Source organism: Macrosteles quadrilineatus, unplaced genomic scaffold (genome assembly GCF_028750875.1).
Source record: "Macrosteles quadrilineatus isolate MER2022 unplaced genomic scaffold, UCM_ALF_1.0 Scaffold_1__1_contigs__length_201487025, whole genome shotgun sequence".
NCBI classification, from domain to species: Eukaryota; Metazoa; Arthropoda; class Insecta; order Hemiptera; family Cicadellidae; genus Macrosteles; species Macrosteles quadrilineatus.
In genome coordinates, this window is record NW_026542594.1 from 1,943,739 (window position 1) to 1,959,980 (window position 16,242).

Genomic DNA, 16,242 nt, shown 5'->3' on the forward strand with positions numbered 1-16,242 from the left:
ATACAATATAAGGCTAACAAACAAATAGTTTACATTTTTTTTCTCTTTTTTTTAACAAAGTTTTCTTAATATACTATACTTCTACGGCGGTTTGTGGCAGGCACTTTAACTTAAAACAAAGTAGTTGGCAGCACACTAAAAAATCTAAAATGTAATGACAATGACATAAGTATTGCTTTATAATCTATGGAATTCTTTTTGGATTGCTCATATTTGGTCCTCTTTGTTTTCATGGTCCGTAGACCATGTTTGAACTGTTTGTTTGCACAGAAGACTGGCAGTGCCGGCCAAGCTGAGCTGACTGGAAAAAAAGAAGAAAAAAACCCTGAAACTTAAGTCATTTGGTTTGAACGAACATAACCTCTCACTCACTGTGAAACGCCTATGCATGCATGCATTCTCACAAAGCAGAGAAAAATAATAATAATATTTTTTTGGATAAACAGACTTTGCTCGTATTAGAGCAAAGAAGTTTGTAGTTTTGTTGCATTTAGTATAGTTTGGTACAGTAATTACCTATATATTATTGGAAATAATAGATCATGCTAACAGGGGTCTTTAGGTTGTCTAGTTCTCAAATCAGGAAATAGTTTGGATGGCTTCACATATTTGTACCATGAACTGAATAAACTAAAACTTTACATCACAAAACAGACCAATCTTTTCTTTAAATCACTGAGGATTAACGGGGGCACTGACCGTAAAATGAAAGAACCATTAGTCAGTCCCAATTTACAAAAATGATCATGAGTGATCAAGTGGTGGACAAATTTACCAACTTCCGGTGGGTTGACGTCAAACCCACTCCTGCATTTAGCAAGATTCATTCAGTATTGGGTCTGTGACTGTCTGGCTGGCAACTTGCCAAAACATTTCTAGCTTGACATTGTTTCAATTTGCTACTTGCTATAACTTTATTGGGACATTGCTTTCAAAAAATATTGAGTGTAATAATACGAATGGTGTAGTCGTAAATTTTCCAGTGTGGGAACGCCTATCATTATCAGGGAAAAATACGGATTACTTACTGATACAGGTTCTTTGGAAAAAGTAGAGTGGGAACGCCGTTCCCGCCCCAATACACCAATGACAATAACCCTTAGAGTACGTACTAATTAAAAAATACTTCTGCCGCAGCAAACTTGCAGGCTAAGCAAAATTCCATTTGCCTTATAGGACTTTAACTTTAACTAAAATATCTCCTTATTGCATATTTTCAGATATGCTGGTGAACCTTCGCAAATACGGTATCTGAAAGTTTCAAGCCAAAACAAATGCTTCACAATTAAATGTCACCCGGATCATTTTGGTCCATATGTTATATCCTATGATCAAACTAAAAAAATGCTTTATAGATCTATGAAGCATAGTCCTCCAGTCAAGGAATGAGGTGTAGAGTGCGTGAGTTGGTAACTAAGCGATTCCTTCAGAAACTTGTTCAGGGGGCTTAGGGTGTTAACATACCAAAAGTCCTGACTCCTAGGTGGTGAGCCAGTGGGTGGAGGGGGGGAAAAGGGGGGGAGAAAGGTACGCATTTTGGGTTTTTTGATTATATCTCAAAAACTATCAACTTTTTGTATACTATAGTAAATTATAAAATTGAAGAAGATTAAATATTCTACAAGAAAAGTAAAGAATGTGTTTATTTTGGTTCAACAGATTACGAGTTATAACTTATTTAATTAATATCTTATCAAAATACTCCTTCCATAAGAAATACATGTAAATTAGTATGTGAAATGGGGCGAATCCTATCCGCCCAAAGGAAATATAACTGATATTCTGGAAATCTTGACAAAATTTCCAGTAATTTGACACTTTAATCATTAAAATTGATCCAAAATTAAGGCGAGGGCGAGGTAACAAAATGTCGAGTTTTGGTGTTTTTTTATTGGAAATATAAAAAAAACCTCAAATCATCCCGTTTTTAAACGCTCACCCTCGCTTTAATCTTTGACAAAATTTCATGATTAAAGTGTCAAATTACTGGAAATTTTGTCAAGATTTCCAGAATATCAGTTATATTTCCTTTAGGCGGATAGGATTCGCTCCATTTCGCATACTAATTTACATGTATTTCTTATGGAAGGAATATTTTGATAAGATATTAATTAAATAAGTTATAACTCGTAATCTGTTGAACCAAAATAAACACATTATATACTTTTCTTGTAAAAAATTTAATCTTCTTCAATTTTATAATTTACTATAGTATACAAAAAGTTGATAGTTTTTGAGATATAATCAAAAAACCCAAAATGCGTACCTTTCTCCCCCCCTTTTTCCCCCCTCCACCCCCTGGCTCACCACCTAGGAGTCAGGACTTTTGGTATGTTAACACCCTAAGCCCCCTGAACAAGTTTCTGAAGGAATCGCTTAGTTACCAACTCACGCACTCTACACCTACTTTTGGATCATTCATTGACTGGACTACTAAGGTAGGCCTATAATTGAAAGTTACTTTCCACAATGGTTAAAATTAGTTAAAATACTACCTCAACCTCACCATTTAACAACAAGAGATGGGCTATGGGCCTATTGGCTGTATGGTCCAGTGATTGCATCACATAGCGGCGAGTAGAAAACAGAAAGTGACACATTGGAAAAGCGAGTTTGGCATCATCCGTAAACCTCTGTTACAATCACCCACTGCAATTGTGATTTTTTACTTTACACTTTTACACAACCGCCATTGAAGCGCCGCCAATGAGTGTAAACCTTGTTTGTAAGCTATTGGCAACGATGATTTAATAAAAATGTAAGTTTCCCAGCCCTATACAACACTGATTCCAGGTCTTCTTCCCGGTTATTAAAACTCAAGAACACTTCTTATACACAAAGAATCTCTGATTCCTGACCTAGATGATTGGTTATACATTATTGCACTTGCGATAATTTAAATCCATGTAAGAAAATAGTTTTCAATCTCACTTGGTTTGGATTTGCTTTCAAAAAGTGATTGGAAATGGTTGCGGTATTTGTAATCAACATTTAATGGAAACATATCAGTGACAGCTAGAAAAATAATCATGATCCGAACCTATAATAATCATGTTCATTAGGCCTACTTCATAGATGATTATGTGATAAACATTGGGAGAAAACTTGACAAAAATCGCATAAAACTGCGTTTTTGAACATCCGTAGTTTTATTTACAAAGTAGTGAGGCCATATTTTAATGGCTAAAGACACTCTCGCCAATCCAGTGAATACATTAAAATTATTTGGATCTTGATAGGTACTCTCGTTTTTCAGGAGAAGGCCGTGTAAAATGTTTCTTGCGCCGTGACAGACAGATAGACAGACAGACAGACAGACAGAAATAGAGATAAGATTTGTTTCGGCTTCTTTAATGTATAAAACGTAAAAATATATAGTTCTGAGCAATGTACAGACAAAAGTCTAATTTTATTTATATAGATGTGAATAACATTAGTTTAACGAGTACCTATAGGTTTGCTGCTACTACAGGGAAGGTATAAAATGTTTTCATAGTTAAATTTTAATAGATTAAAATGAAATAAATAAATTTCATAATTTGATCAAAATATATATTATTATTGACAAATATAATTAAATATGGACTGACAGCAGTGCTGCGGTTAGCATAAGTTCTGGCATCCACTGCTGGGAGCTCAGTGTAGTTAAGGCGCACACACTACATAACTACACAGCGCTCCTAGAGAGAGAGAGAGAGAGTGAGAGAGAGAGAGAGAGAGAGAGAGAGAGAGAGAGAGAGAGAGAGAGAGAGAATCTTTATTGTACAATCTTCAAGATTAACAATAGAGTCAGAATACATATAATAAAATGAAACCTAACATCTTAATTTACGTTTCAAAGTTCTGCCAGTCCATGAATTCACTCATTTTGTAAAATGGATGCAGGAGTAGCCATTTGGAGAGTCTTCTCTTGAACATATTAGGGGAGGTTCTCTTCAATTCTGTAGGCAGTGCGTTAAAAAGTTTAGCTCCAGTATAAGATGGCTTCAGTTGGAATCGCAGCGCGTGATGTACTGGTAAGTTGAAGTCCTGAGCATTTGTCGTATTGTGATCGTGGTTGTTGAAATTTCGTTGCAGGTTCTTGGAGACGGCAAAGCAGATCACTTCCAGCAGATAGATATTGATCACAGTTTGAAGCCTTAATTCTTTAAAGGATCTTCTGCAGCTTTCTTCATTTTTGAGATTAGCCAGCACTCGGACAGCACTCTTTTGAACCACAAGGACGCGCTTTAAGTTGTTAAATGATGCAGCACCCCAAAGAACAATTCCATACCGCAAGTGGCACTCGAACAGAGAGGTGTAAGCTATCTTGATGGCCTCATCAGAGCTGATGTGCTTCACTCTTCTGATGGCGAATTTTGCGCTATTTAACTTGTTGCATAATTCATCAACATGATCAGTCCATAACAAGGATTCGTCAATTACTAGGCCTAGGTGTTTTGTAGCGTCCACCCGATCGATATTAGGAAGCTGTGACACATCCGCTTTCAATCTGCCCAGAGTAAGCTGTTTTGTCTTTGCTTCATTGAAGACGAGGCCATTCTTATTACAATACTCCATAGCCATGTTAACAGCAATGAAGGACTGGATTTCTAGATCTTCCTTATTTTTATGGGCTGTGACGAGAACTGTGTCGTCTGCATACATAATTGCATTGCAGTAAGGACCAGTGTAAGAAGGCAAGTCTGATGTAAAAAGTGTAAAAAGAATAGGGCCCAAAACAGAACCTTGTGGAACACCTCTATTATAGTTGGAAGCCTATTTGATCGGACCGAAGAAATTGATCCATTCAAATTTTTCTTAATCTCCACCACCTGTTCTCTTTCTTTCAGGTAACTCCCAAACCACAAAATAGCTTTTTCCTGAAAGCCAAGAGCACAAAGTTTCTTTAATATTAGTTCATGGCTGAGGCAGTCGAAAGCCTTGCTCAAGTCCAGAAAAACACTCACAACAGTATCACCATCTTCAAGTTTGTCTACGATGTACTCAATAAGACACACAAGCGCTGTAGATGTTGACCTCTTTGGTGTGAAACCATGCTGTTCCCTAAGATTAATGTCATTCAGTTTAAGATGTTCCATTATCCTGTGCATTACTGCCTTTTCAATAATTTTGGAAAAGGTTGAGATCAGTGAAATCGGCCTATAGTTTTCCACTTCATCCTTGCTGCCTGCTTTATGAAGGGGGATCACTTTCGACATTTTCATTTTGCTAGGGACATGGCCATTCTTAAAGCTCAAATTGAAAATATGGAGCAAAGGTGTTATAAGCTCGTCCTTGCAATACTTCACCATCAGCGAAGAAAACTCATCAAGACCCGATGATGTTTTGTTCTTCATATCCGAAATTATCTTGTGAAGCTCTTCCTTTGTAATGGGGTTTAGAATGAAAACAGGGGCCTCAATTTCCCATACCCTAGATTGCGTGTACTCAGTATCTTGAAGTCCATTCTTCTTTAGTGTTTCTTCAGCTATTGATGTGAAGTACTTGTTAAACTCATTGGAGATTACCATAGGATCGTCAACTCTTGTGTCCCCTAGGTTGAGTCTTTGAATGTAAGAAGTTTCTTGTTTTTGCTTCCGTTCACTATTAATGATCTTCCAAATGGCTTTTCCTTTGTTATTTGATTCAGAGATCAAAGTAATACTTGCTTCTATTCTAAGTGCACGCAGCTTCAAATCATATGACTTTTTAAGATTATTAGCAATTTCCTTGTCTGCTCTACTACCACTTAGAACATATTTGTCATGAGCTTTCAGAAATCGTTCCCTCAAATTGGAAGCCTCCGCAACACATTCTTGACTGGCCCATTCGCCCTTCTTCGGGTTCTTTTCAAAGAATATGAACTATTCAGAGCCTGTGTAATCAAGGTGAGGAAATTGTTGTAACTTTCCTCAATATTGTCACATTCTAAGACTTCAGCCCATGACTCATTAGCGAGTAGTTTCTTTAGATCTCCTAGACTATTGGGATTCATATGCCTGCAAGTAGTTGAGATAAAGGAGTTTTCTCTCACTGCGAGATTTAATTCGCAGAACTGACCTGTGTGATCTGAAATACCAGTTTGTTCCACATGCACTCTCAATTTGTCCTTGCATCCAGAAGAAATACAGATCATATCAATGGAAGAAATTGTGTCATGCGTAATGCGAGTTGGAGGGAGATTAATCCTTTCAATGTTGTAGGCTGCCAGTAGTTCTTTAAGTTGGGATCTTTCTGTAGAAGGTTGGAGGGAGTTAACATTAAAATCTCCAATGATTAAGATGACTATGTTCCTGGTATTTATCCAATGATCTAGGATGGTTGATAGAGTCTGTAGGGCTAAGAGGAAGGATTCCTTGTCATGTTTAGGTGGGCGGTATATACCCAGAACGTAAAGGCTTGATTTCCTATCTAAGTTTATTGCAACAGCTGATACTTCACATATCATGGGTGTGCTTAAATGCTCAACATTCAATGAGGAGATTTCATTTTCTAGGTTGTCTTGCTTGTATATTGCCACTCCTCCTTTAATAGTATGGTCTCTACAAAAAGCAGACACCAGACTATAGTTCATCAATTTAGTGTTAGATATAGTGCTCGTACTTTGACCATGCTCAGTCACTATGACCAAATTAGGACTGGTTTTATTGAGCAAATGATTTAGCCGGTCGACTTTATTTGCTATTCGGTCAGTATTTTGATGAAATATAGTTAAGTTCTTGTTCCCATTGCTGTTGAATTTCCAAAGCTCGTTCTGATATTGTTGGGACTCTTCAATTTCGTCTTCTTCCTGTGACGTTCTTCTAAAAAATTACGAGAATCATTCACTCCAATCCCAGTCAAAAGATCTGCATCCTCATGTCCCGCCGAGTGAGAGTTTCGTCTTGTGTACTGTGGCACTGTATCCTAGCGGTGGATGCCAGAACTTATGCTAACTACAGCACTGCTGTTGGTCTATATTTAATTCTTATATTATTTATACAAGCAAACTACAACAGTTATAACTACATCTTCATAAGAATAACATGGGAGTTTTAAATTCACAGTTTATTTGGAATTTTCTTCGTAAAAATTAAGCGCATGACAATGCTTCAATATACTTACTTACTTACTTACTGCCATGGCCACTTGTACCCTAGCTGGTACTTGGCCTCGCCAACACGCTGTCGCCAATAGTCTCGGTCCCATGCATCTTCCTCTACAAGCCTCATCCTTTCCAAATCTTTTCGTACTTGACCCCACCTACTTCAACTACTAGGCTTTCGGTCTACCTATTGGTCTTCTTCCCCTCGGATTTCCTCTGAGTGCTATCTTCAGTAGACTCTCCTCCTTTCTCCTTAGGATATGGCCAACCCACCTTAATCTTCTACTCTTAACTTCTCCAATGATATCAGGGTCTTGAAATAATTCTCTTAGCTCCCGGTTGTGGCGGATTCTCCATACTCCATCTTCACATACTGGCCCATATATAGTTCTCAAAACTTTGTTCTCAAAAGTTATTATTTTCTTTTCTGAATTCTTGCTCAGGATCCAATTTTCCCCTCCATATAAAAGTACAGGTCTTACTATAGTTTTGTAGATTCTAATTTTTGTCTTTCTCGTTAAAAGTTTTGATTTCATTAGTTTACTGCATGCGTACCAACTCTTATTTGCTAAATTTATCCTATTCTGAATTTCCATGTCTTCCGTATTTTTGTCAGATAGTAGAACGCCTAGATAGGTGAAATTATTTACTCTTTGGAATTCATGGTTGTTGACTTGAAAAAACTCTTCATTATTTCCAGCTTCTCCTCTTGTTACTATCATGAATTTGGTTTTTGCATCATTTATTTTTAGCCCTACATACTCAGTTTCATTTATTAGTATCTCCGTTAAAACCCTAAGATCTTCTTTTCTTTCAGCCATCAGTACTACGTCATCTGCAAAAGCTAATATATTAATATTCGTTCCTAGTTTTAGTCCTATGTGTGCATCTTTTATTGTTTGTAGGGCTTCCTCTAGAGCAATGTTGAATAGGAGGGGGGAGAGTCCATCCCCCTGTCTCACCCCCGTATTCACATTAAATTTAGTTGTGGTTTCTCCATCTATCTTCAATTTACAACGAGAGTTTGAGACACATGTGGTTACTAATTTAATAAGCTTATCTGGTATTCCGAATTTTTCCATTTTCTCCCATATCTTTGCTCTGAATAGGCTATCATACGCTTTTTTGAAGTCTATAAATAAACAATAGCATTCCTTGTTGAACTCCCAGTACTTTGCTAAGCATTCCTTAAGTATAAAAATCTGATCCACAGTGGACCTGCCTTTGGTGAATCCAGCCTGCTGTTCACCGACAAAGGAATCCATATATACTTCAAGTCTTTCTATATGTAACATTTAAAAGAGATATTCCTCTATAGTTATTACATTCTTGTTTATCCCCTTTTTTATGGATGGGCACTATTAAAGCTTCTTGCCACTCTGTAGGAATAGTCTCTTTATCCCATATTTCATTAATTAACCTATGTACTTTGTCTATTATTATCTGGCCTCCTGCTTTCAGCATCTCTGCTGTCACCCCATCTTCTCCGGGTGCCTTATTGTTTTTGAGGTCGTTTATTGCACCCTTTACTTCTTCTATGGACGGATTTGGTACAAAAGGTTGTACATTCTGAAATGTAGCTCGTTCTGTGTGATTTGTATCCTCTTCACCATTTAATAGGTCGCAGAAATATTCTCTCCATACTTCTAGACCCTCGGCTTTCTGTATAATTACTTGCCCTGCTTTGTTTTTTATGCCATATGCATTAGGTTTGAATCCTTTTTTGAACCATCTAATTCTTCGATAGAATTCTCTAGAGTTGTTAGCTGTTTGGTCCTCTTCCGTCTTTTCCAGCAATCTATTTATCCATTCTCTTTTCTTCCGTCTGAGAATTTTTACTGTTTCTTTTGCTTTAATCTCATAGTTCAATATAGTTTAATCACAATGCTTCAATATAGCCTACCAAATTATTTGTTAAAACATCAGATCTTTTTTGCTCGAGTTATCGTGCTAACGGACACATGAAATTGAACAAATGGTGTTTTTGGCCCCTGGGGACCTCATAACAAATAAAAAGTAAATCCATCCCGGGTCCAGGTCTTACCATGAGATCTACGGTAATAGCTTAATCCCTGTAATTCGCTAAGATGTTACAGATCTAACTAAATACATTGTGTAAATTAAGTATTACAACAAATCTGTATTTTTAAAACCGAAATAGATAGAAATATTCTGTTTCTAAAATTGATTATTAACATAGGTTCCGCAATTTTTTACATAAACAATATTTTTTCAACCTCTCTAACAGAGTGTTGGGTAGGGGTTGACTTATTTTTTTAATAACAACCCCTATTGAGTGACCCCTCATTTTGAATGGTGTTTGTTAAAAGAAACACAATGACGCAAACCCGAGGTAGATATTTCACCCCTAGCCTAAATTATGGGTAGGCCTATTCCAAAATTTAATTTATGTGAAAAAGCACCAATTTTGGAATACCCGCCATTTTAGCTAGGGGTGAGATATTCACCTCAGATTTGCATCATTGTGTTTCTTTTGACAAACCCTTCAAAATGAGGGGTCACGCAATAGGGGTTGCTATTTGAACAAACTAAGTCTCCCCCTACCCCACACTCTGTTAGGGGGGGGGGGGGGGGGTAAAAAATATTTTTGATGTATAAAATTGCAAAACCTAAAAAATACAGATTTGTTTCAATACTTAATTTACACACTGTAATAAACTAAATGTGGTGTGTTTTGAATGGTTAAAATATATCAAGCAGTGCTTGCTTTCTTGATTTTGAGGTACTAGAACTGACTCCGACCATGAGCCAGGTTGACCTCTAGGTCTTCCATTTTTCATTTAATTCCCTTGCACGATTTTTTCCTTCAAGCACAAAAAAAATTCAACAAACAATATGCAACATTAGTGTTTGTTTAGAAATTTGTGAATGAATACACTATATAATTGAAAATAAATTGTCCATGCTGTCCTTCAAACAAGCAATGCATTGTGTTTAATTGATTATTTATGCTCATTCAGTGATAGATTTAAAAGCACTTGATTTCCTCCATTGTGGTTGCTTTATCTTTTATATCCACAAAATACAACAAATGCTATAAATCATTACCATAATTTTTTTATAGGTTATTTTTATTTACTGATATTGTGTGGTCTGTCCAGTGGTACAAGGAGAACCGAGAGCTGAAGCGACGCAGCACATTCCTGATGCAGAGGATGATGCAGTTTGCTCCTGAAGGTGTGGCAGACTTACCAGCAGATGACACGGACTCTGGCCATGGCACTGACACCGACGACTTTGAGGAGCTCAGGAAAACTGTACAAGGTAAGCCTACAAGAACTACCTAATGGTCCTGATACTATGATTATAACTATAGTCATTCGATTATTTAACTGGAGATACAGTATTTCAATATCTACCAGTTACGTACAAAATATTTTGAAGTTTTTGTTAAAAAAAGACATTCTTGAGTTTTTTATAATTAATAACAATTAAAATTGACGATTCCTTTAATGCTTTTAGATTCATCACACATGCATTAAAATATGATGCGTGTCACATCATGCCTACAAACTCTCTCAGGCAGTAAGAAGGTATTTCTCATTATTTGGGATAGTTCTTTTGGAGCTAGGACTTATTCATTCAATTAAACATACCATATATTCAATGGAACCTATCTTTTATTCTTCGTTCACAATATTTCAGTGGCGGTCCCAGAATTTCATTTCGAAGGGGGGGGGGACAACCACCGGTGGCTGGGGGTATGGAATATCCCCCCCCCCCCCAGACAAAATGTGGAATTTAAAGACTAAAAATGTATTTTTATACATATTTTAGCTCTAAAATATGCTCAAGTTAACAGTATTTATGTTAGCTAATAAAATATAAAATATTCCATGGGGGGGATATATCTAATCTATATATATCTAATCTATATATATATAATACGCTAAGCCGATTTTTGTGAACAGAACTCCTCCCTCATTTATACAATTATTTCTTATTGAACTATCTTATATCTATTTTACGGGTTGGTGTCTACCTTTATTACCACTTTTGCCTATATTTTATTATATTATTCTAGACAGATCATCTTAGGTTCATGAGATTATTGTCATAGATGTTTTCAATCATTGGAAAAGTCTTTGATTGTGTAATACAATACAAAATAATACAAGTGCAGAAGGGCACGTGTCCATATGAGCCATGTCCATATTTTGTTAAATTAATATTAGTGTACAGCAACTGGATAAAACATTTTACAATATTTATGTAGAAATATGTGCATGATTTAAAAAGTCATTAAACTGGAAAACTGCAATTTACCGCAGACTTTTTAGAGAGGTTACTTCGATGTATTCATTCCGCTTAGTAAAAACATAATAAGGGTATATATGTATACAAATAAGAATTTCAACTTTTAGAGAGCATTTGAATGTTATTAGACTAACGAAGAGGGTTCTGCATGTTAACTATCGCTACTCAGCAACAAAAACCATTTAATTTATCTATAAAAAATATATTCTTAACTGAACTGAGCAGCAGCCTAAAATTACTATGTAACTTACTTATACAGTTACAAAATGCCCCAACTCACATTTATAATTCGGCTTATATTTCCCCAACAGATTTATTATCTGTAGAAGAAGTTCATTTGAGCTCTTATCGTGTCTAATAACATCCAAACACAGAAACCTTGCCTAGAATGGTGCCGGTACCTATCTTTGACAAATTATTTGCAGTGGCCTATATACGGACCAAGGCCCACTAGGTTGGTAACATTATTGAAAATAACATGACATTTTGGCTGTAAAAATGGCACAAAGAGTAAAAACGAAGAGGCCCCTAACCGTCGATTTCAACGGGTTTCTCCTAGTAATATAATAATAATGTAAAAATATTTTTATAATATATTTTCCGATACAGGCTGTGCCAAAAACCGAGGGTCACTAGTTCGAATCTTGGAATTTTCAAATGTAAACATATGTCATGTTATACATAATTTTAAAGGTATTTAATAGACAAACATTTTGGCGAAAACAGAAATGAATTATCTTTTCCTGTTTCAAAATGGCGGCAGTTTATTTGGAAAAAAATCAATATGTTATTAATAGTCTGTGTTTCCTATACCAATGCACTTGGTCCTACTCCTGTTGAATTTTCTTACTCATTATGAAATTAGCTTTACTGTGATATGCTACAAGTAATGTTTTTTTTTTTATAATAAAAATTAAAAAAAAATAATTTTTGAACATTGCAAATGCCAATTGTACAAAATTTTCAAATAGCAACATATGTCAAGATGGCACATATTTTTTTAGTTTTTTTTTTAATTCCTAACAACTTAAAAATATTTTTTTTTAATTTTTTTTTTTCAAAAAACTTTTACTTGTAGCAATCACAGTTTCATAACGAGTAAGAAAATTCAAACAGAGAAGGGCTAAGTACATTGGCATAGGAAACACAGAGTATTAAAAACATATTGATTTTTCCCATAAAAACTGCCGTCATTTTGAAACGGATAAAGATAATTAACTTCTGTTTTCGCCAAAAAGTTTGATTAATAAATACCTTTAAAATCATGTATAACATGACATTATGTTTACACTTGGAAATTACGAGATTCGATCTAGTGACCCTCAGATTTTGGCACACCCTGTATCGGAAAAAAGGGCAACATAATATTTTTATGTTATTCCTTGTGGTCGATTTAGCGGGAAATAATTTTATTTTATCCTTGTACGTTAAGCCGTACAAGGAGTTTTTCTGTAATCAATTTGAGACACCTTACGTGGGACACCCTGTATAACATTTAAAACTTGTACAATTTGCAGACCTGAACCAAGATGTAGCTAGACTGCAGGCGGAGGTGAATGCCGCAAGATTGCAGGAGTTTGAGGCTCAAGAGACTATCATGGATCTCACGGCTCAGTTGGACGAGGAACGAAGGTCAAGATCAAACCTGGAGGGTGAGCTCAAGGTATGCTACGGCACAAGTCTAGGGTGGAAATTGTCCCTTAGACCAAGCGATGAAATCTAACTTTACGGCATTTGCTATTGAGTTTATTTTGTGCTTATCTAAGCCCATTGCATTTTTAGGTTTTTGTAAGGGAAAACAGTCCAAACTATGGCCTTGTTACTGATACTATTTAACATCATCCTTTTGTTAGATAGCATCATTAACCGGCAAATGGAATATAGATCCAGAATCGATCTCTCTTGGATTGAGGAAAATGCCATAATCTAAATTATTTCCCATTTTTATTGGCTGGTTTTCAAACTACTGGCTTACAAATGGGAAGTCATAATATTTCTTAAGAAAAAATTTACATAATCACATAATGTTGGACACAGTGAGATAGCAAGGTTGTTGTAGGAGTTGCGAACGATGCGGGACAACCTCGGACAGGTGAGCAGACTAGTGGCAGCGGAGGTGACATCTCTCAGGGAGCAGTGTGAAAGAGAGAAGGAGACTGCACAGAGAATGAGACAGGATGCGGACAAAGTGAGTTGCATATTTCAAGGTCAAATGCATAGGTTGAGTTAAAATTAAAAACAAAAAGTTATATAAGTGCATTTTATACCTTAATGTTTGCAGTTATGGTAAAACAACTAAGTACATCTTAGCATGTTTTAAAAATCTCATATTATACCTCTTCACATACTGGTACACAAATTTGATAATGTGATAGAATATGACCCGTTTACTGGAGACTTTTTCAATCAGTATTAACTATTTTTCCCGTAAAGCAAGAACTCCCTATAATCTCGGGACACCCTTGTATTTCGTCAAGAAATCAGAAATAAAAAATATTGTCAGTTGTCAATGTTAAAAATGCACAGGAATAAAAAAAATGTTTGTGCAATTTCCTAAATAGACAGTTAGACTAGTGATATTACACACCTGTATTTGATAGGCCAAAAAGGAGCGCAATGTGTTAGCACACCAGAGTCAGCTGTTGATGTGCGACGTGGCTGCTGACCAGCGTCTCATGCAGGTCGTCTTGGAGGTGGAGAACCTCAAACGGTCACTAGAGGAGGAGCAGCAGAGACATGCAGCGGAAATCCAAGCGTTACAAGTATGACACACTCTTAGTCTAATTAGAAACATTTAATTGTAAAAGGATATGAACAATTGTTTGACAGAAAATTGTTAAAGTTATAAATGCAGAATTCTATATACAGTGTAATCAACTCAAGGAGGCCACCATTGGGGTATCGGAAACGGTAAGAATTAGAGAAAACTTTAAGTGGGAGACATTCCTTTTTTTGTAGCAGTAAAAATTTGAATTCAGTTTTTTTAAATTCAGCTGCCATTTTCCAACATGGCGGCCAACTTTGAAATTTCTTATTGAACACCCTATATATTTTATCATGTTTTCGGATAGAACATGCAATATAAAAACTTGTTTATTCCAAACACTTTTTTTATGAAGCTATTTGTTTAGGAAATGCAGCCTAGAAAAAATTACATCCGGTGAACATTTTGCATCATGTGGCTCCTAAAAGAGTAAGTTTCAAAAATATTGATTCCATTATTTCAAAAATTTCCACCATTTTCCAAAATGAGTCATTTTGGAACGTCTGAACGTAGATGCAATTTTAAGACTTATTTACTTTTAGCATTTTCACTCTAAACTTACTCGTTTTGGAGCTACATGATACAAAATGTAATTCAAATTTGCATGATGAATATATGTAATCAACATGTTAAGATGCCTTGGATTAATGTTATTAATCAACATATCTTTATCTAACTCCAAAATATTATTTAACATTGCTATTAGTTGATCCGAAGTCTATAATAGCAGGTTTATCTGAATAAAGTGTCTACTCTGGCACAAGACACAAAGAACTTAAAAATATGTGCAAAAATAAGATTTCACTGTCACTGACAGCATTTGCAACAAAAGACGGTTTTGATTTGGGCAATGCTGGAGTGAACTCTTTCTCAATTTGGTAAGCCTGCTATCTTACAAACATCCTTAAAACCTATATTGACAGGGCCGCAGCTAGGAGGGGGGGGCAGGGGGGGGTCGTTTGCCCTGGGCAGGAAAATTTAAGCTGCAGTGTAATTTGTTTTAAGCCTTACGATACAAAAATTTTTATTTTGCATACTAAAGTGGTCTAGCTAATACAATGAAAAGGGCTTTTAAGGAAATATTTATATGAACACGGTGGTGAGGTTCAGGGATGGAAACGGCGGACATGACTGCTCAAGGTTAAAATTTGTTTCTTGTATTTACAGGCATGTGTAGAGTGGAGTGCCGCCACCCGCGCCATTCTTCCCCTGATCCCCTCTCCGCTCCTTATTGGCACCTATATTTTGTTTTAACATATATTTTTCTTAAATTGCTTTTATTTATATCTGAAATCGTCGTGGTTTCTAAACGATCATAGCAGAAGCGGATCCAAGAATTTGTCGAGAAAGGGGCGCATCGCTCTTACAATTTTTCTTTACTCGATTCAATATATATTGACAAAATAGTAATGAAGGGTTCAAATTAACCCTATTTTTTAGGCTGGGGTTCGGTTTACTGATTTAAAAATAAACCAAGAGATTAAGGATTGGTAAAAAATGTTGCTTTTTGTTTATTGGTTAACAAGCAATAATTTTGACGTGGTCGCGGGTGACCTCAACAAGTTTTGGCCTAGGGCTGCAGCGTTTTGTATAAAAAAACGCATTTTCTAAACAAAAAAAAGTTTCATAAATGAATGATTCGTAACTCTTGCGAGTAATGATAACGATGTCCCCGTGAGAGCGGGAGATGTCAACGTTATTTTCTGTTTATGATGTCCCCGTAATGGCGAAAGAAGTTGGCGATTTTGCCGCAATTGCGAGTGACGTTAATCATGTCCAGATGATAGCGGGAGATGTTCACGAATCACCATTCAGCCGCGATCACAGGTGGCAATAACGATCTCCCCGTAATAGCGGGAGGTGTTCACAATTCTGCCGCAATCGCAAGCAATTCTTTTGCATTTCTTTTCCCCCTGCAACTCTTGGCTGGATCCGCCACTGATCATTAGACAAGACAATCAAAGACTCAGCAAGTATCATCTCAATTAACCATGTAAGATCGGAAAAAGTTCCATTTTCTGACATCATCAAGTTGTTTGCTGCTAAAAATCAAGTAAAAATCTAATTTAATTATTTTTTCAAACGTAGGCCTATTGAGGAACTTTATATATGTTCACGGTAATTTAATAACCAA

At 36.1% G+C, this 16,242-nt stretch overlaps 1 protein-coding gene across 1 annotated transcript in view; it reads left to right on the plus strand.

Annotated features, from left to right (window-relative positions):
• The window catches only part of LOC128983122 (shootin-1-like), a 61,507-nt gene that overhangs the window by 39,260 nt on the left and 6,005 nt on the right, over positions 1-16,242 (plus strand). The window contains exons 5-8 of the mRNA XM_054402289.1: positions 10,189-10,351; positions 12,862-13,007; positions 13,404-13,532; positions 13,945-14,106. Coding sequence (XP_054258264.1) covers positions 10,189-10,351; positions 12,862-13,007; positions 13,404-13,532; positions 13,945-14,106 — 600 coding nt within the window. The remainder of the gene's footprint in view (positions 1-10,188; positions 10,352-12,861; positions 13,008-13,403; positions 13,533-13,944; positions 14,107-16,242) is intronic.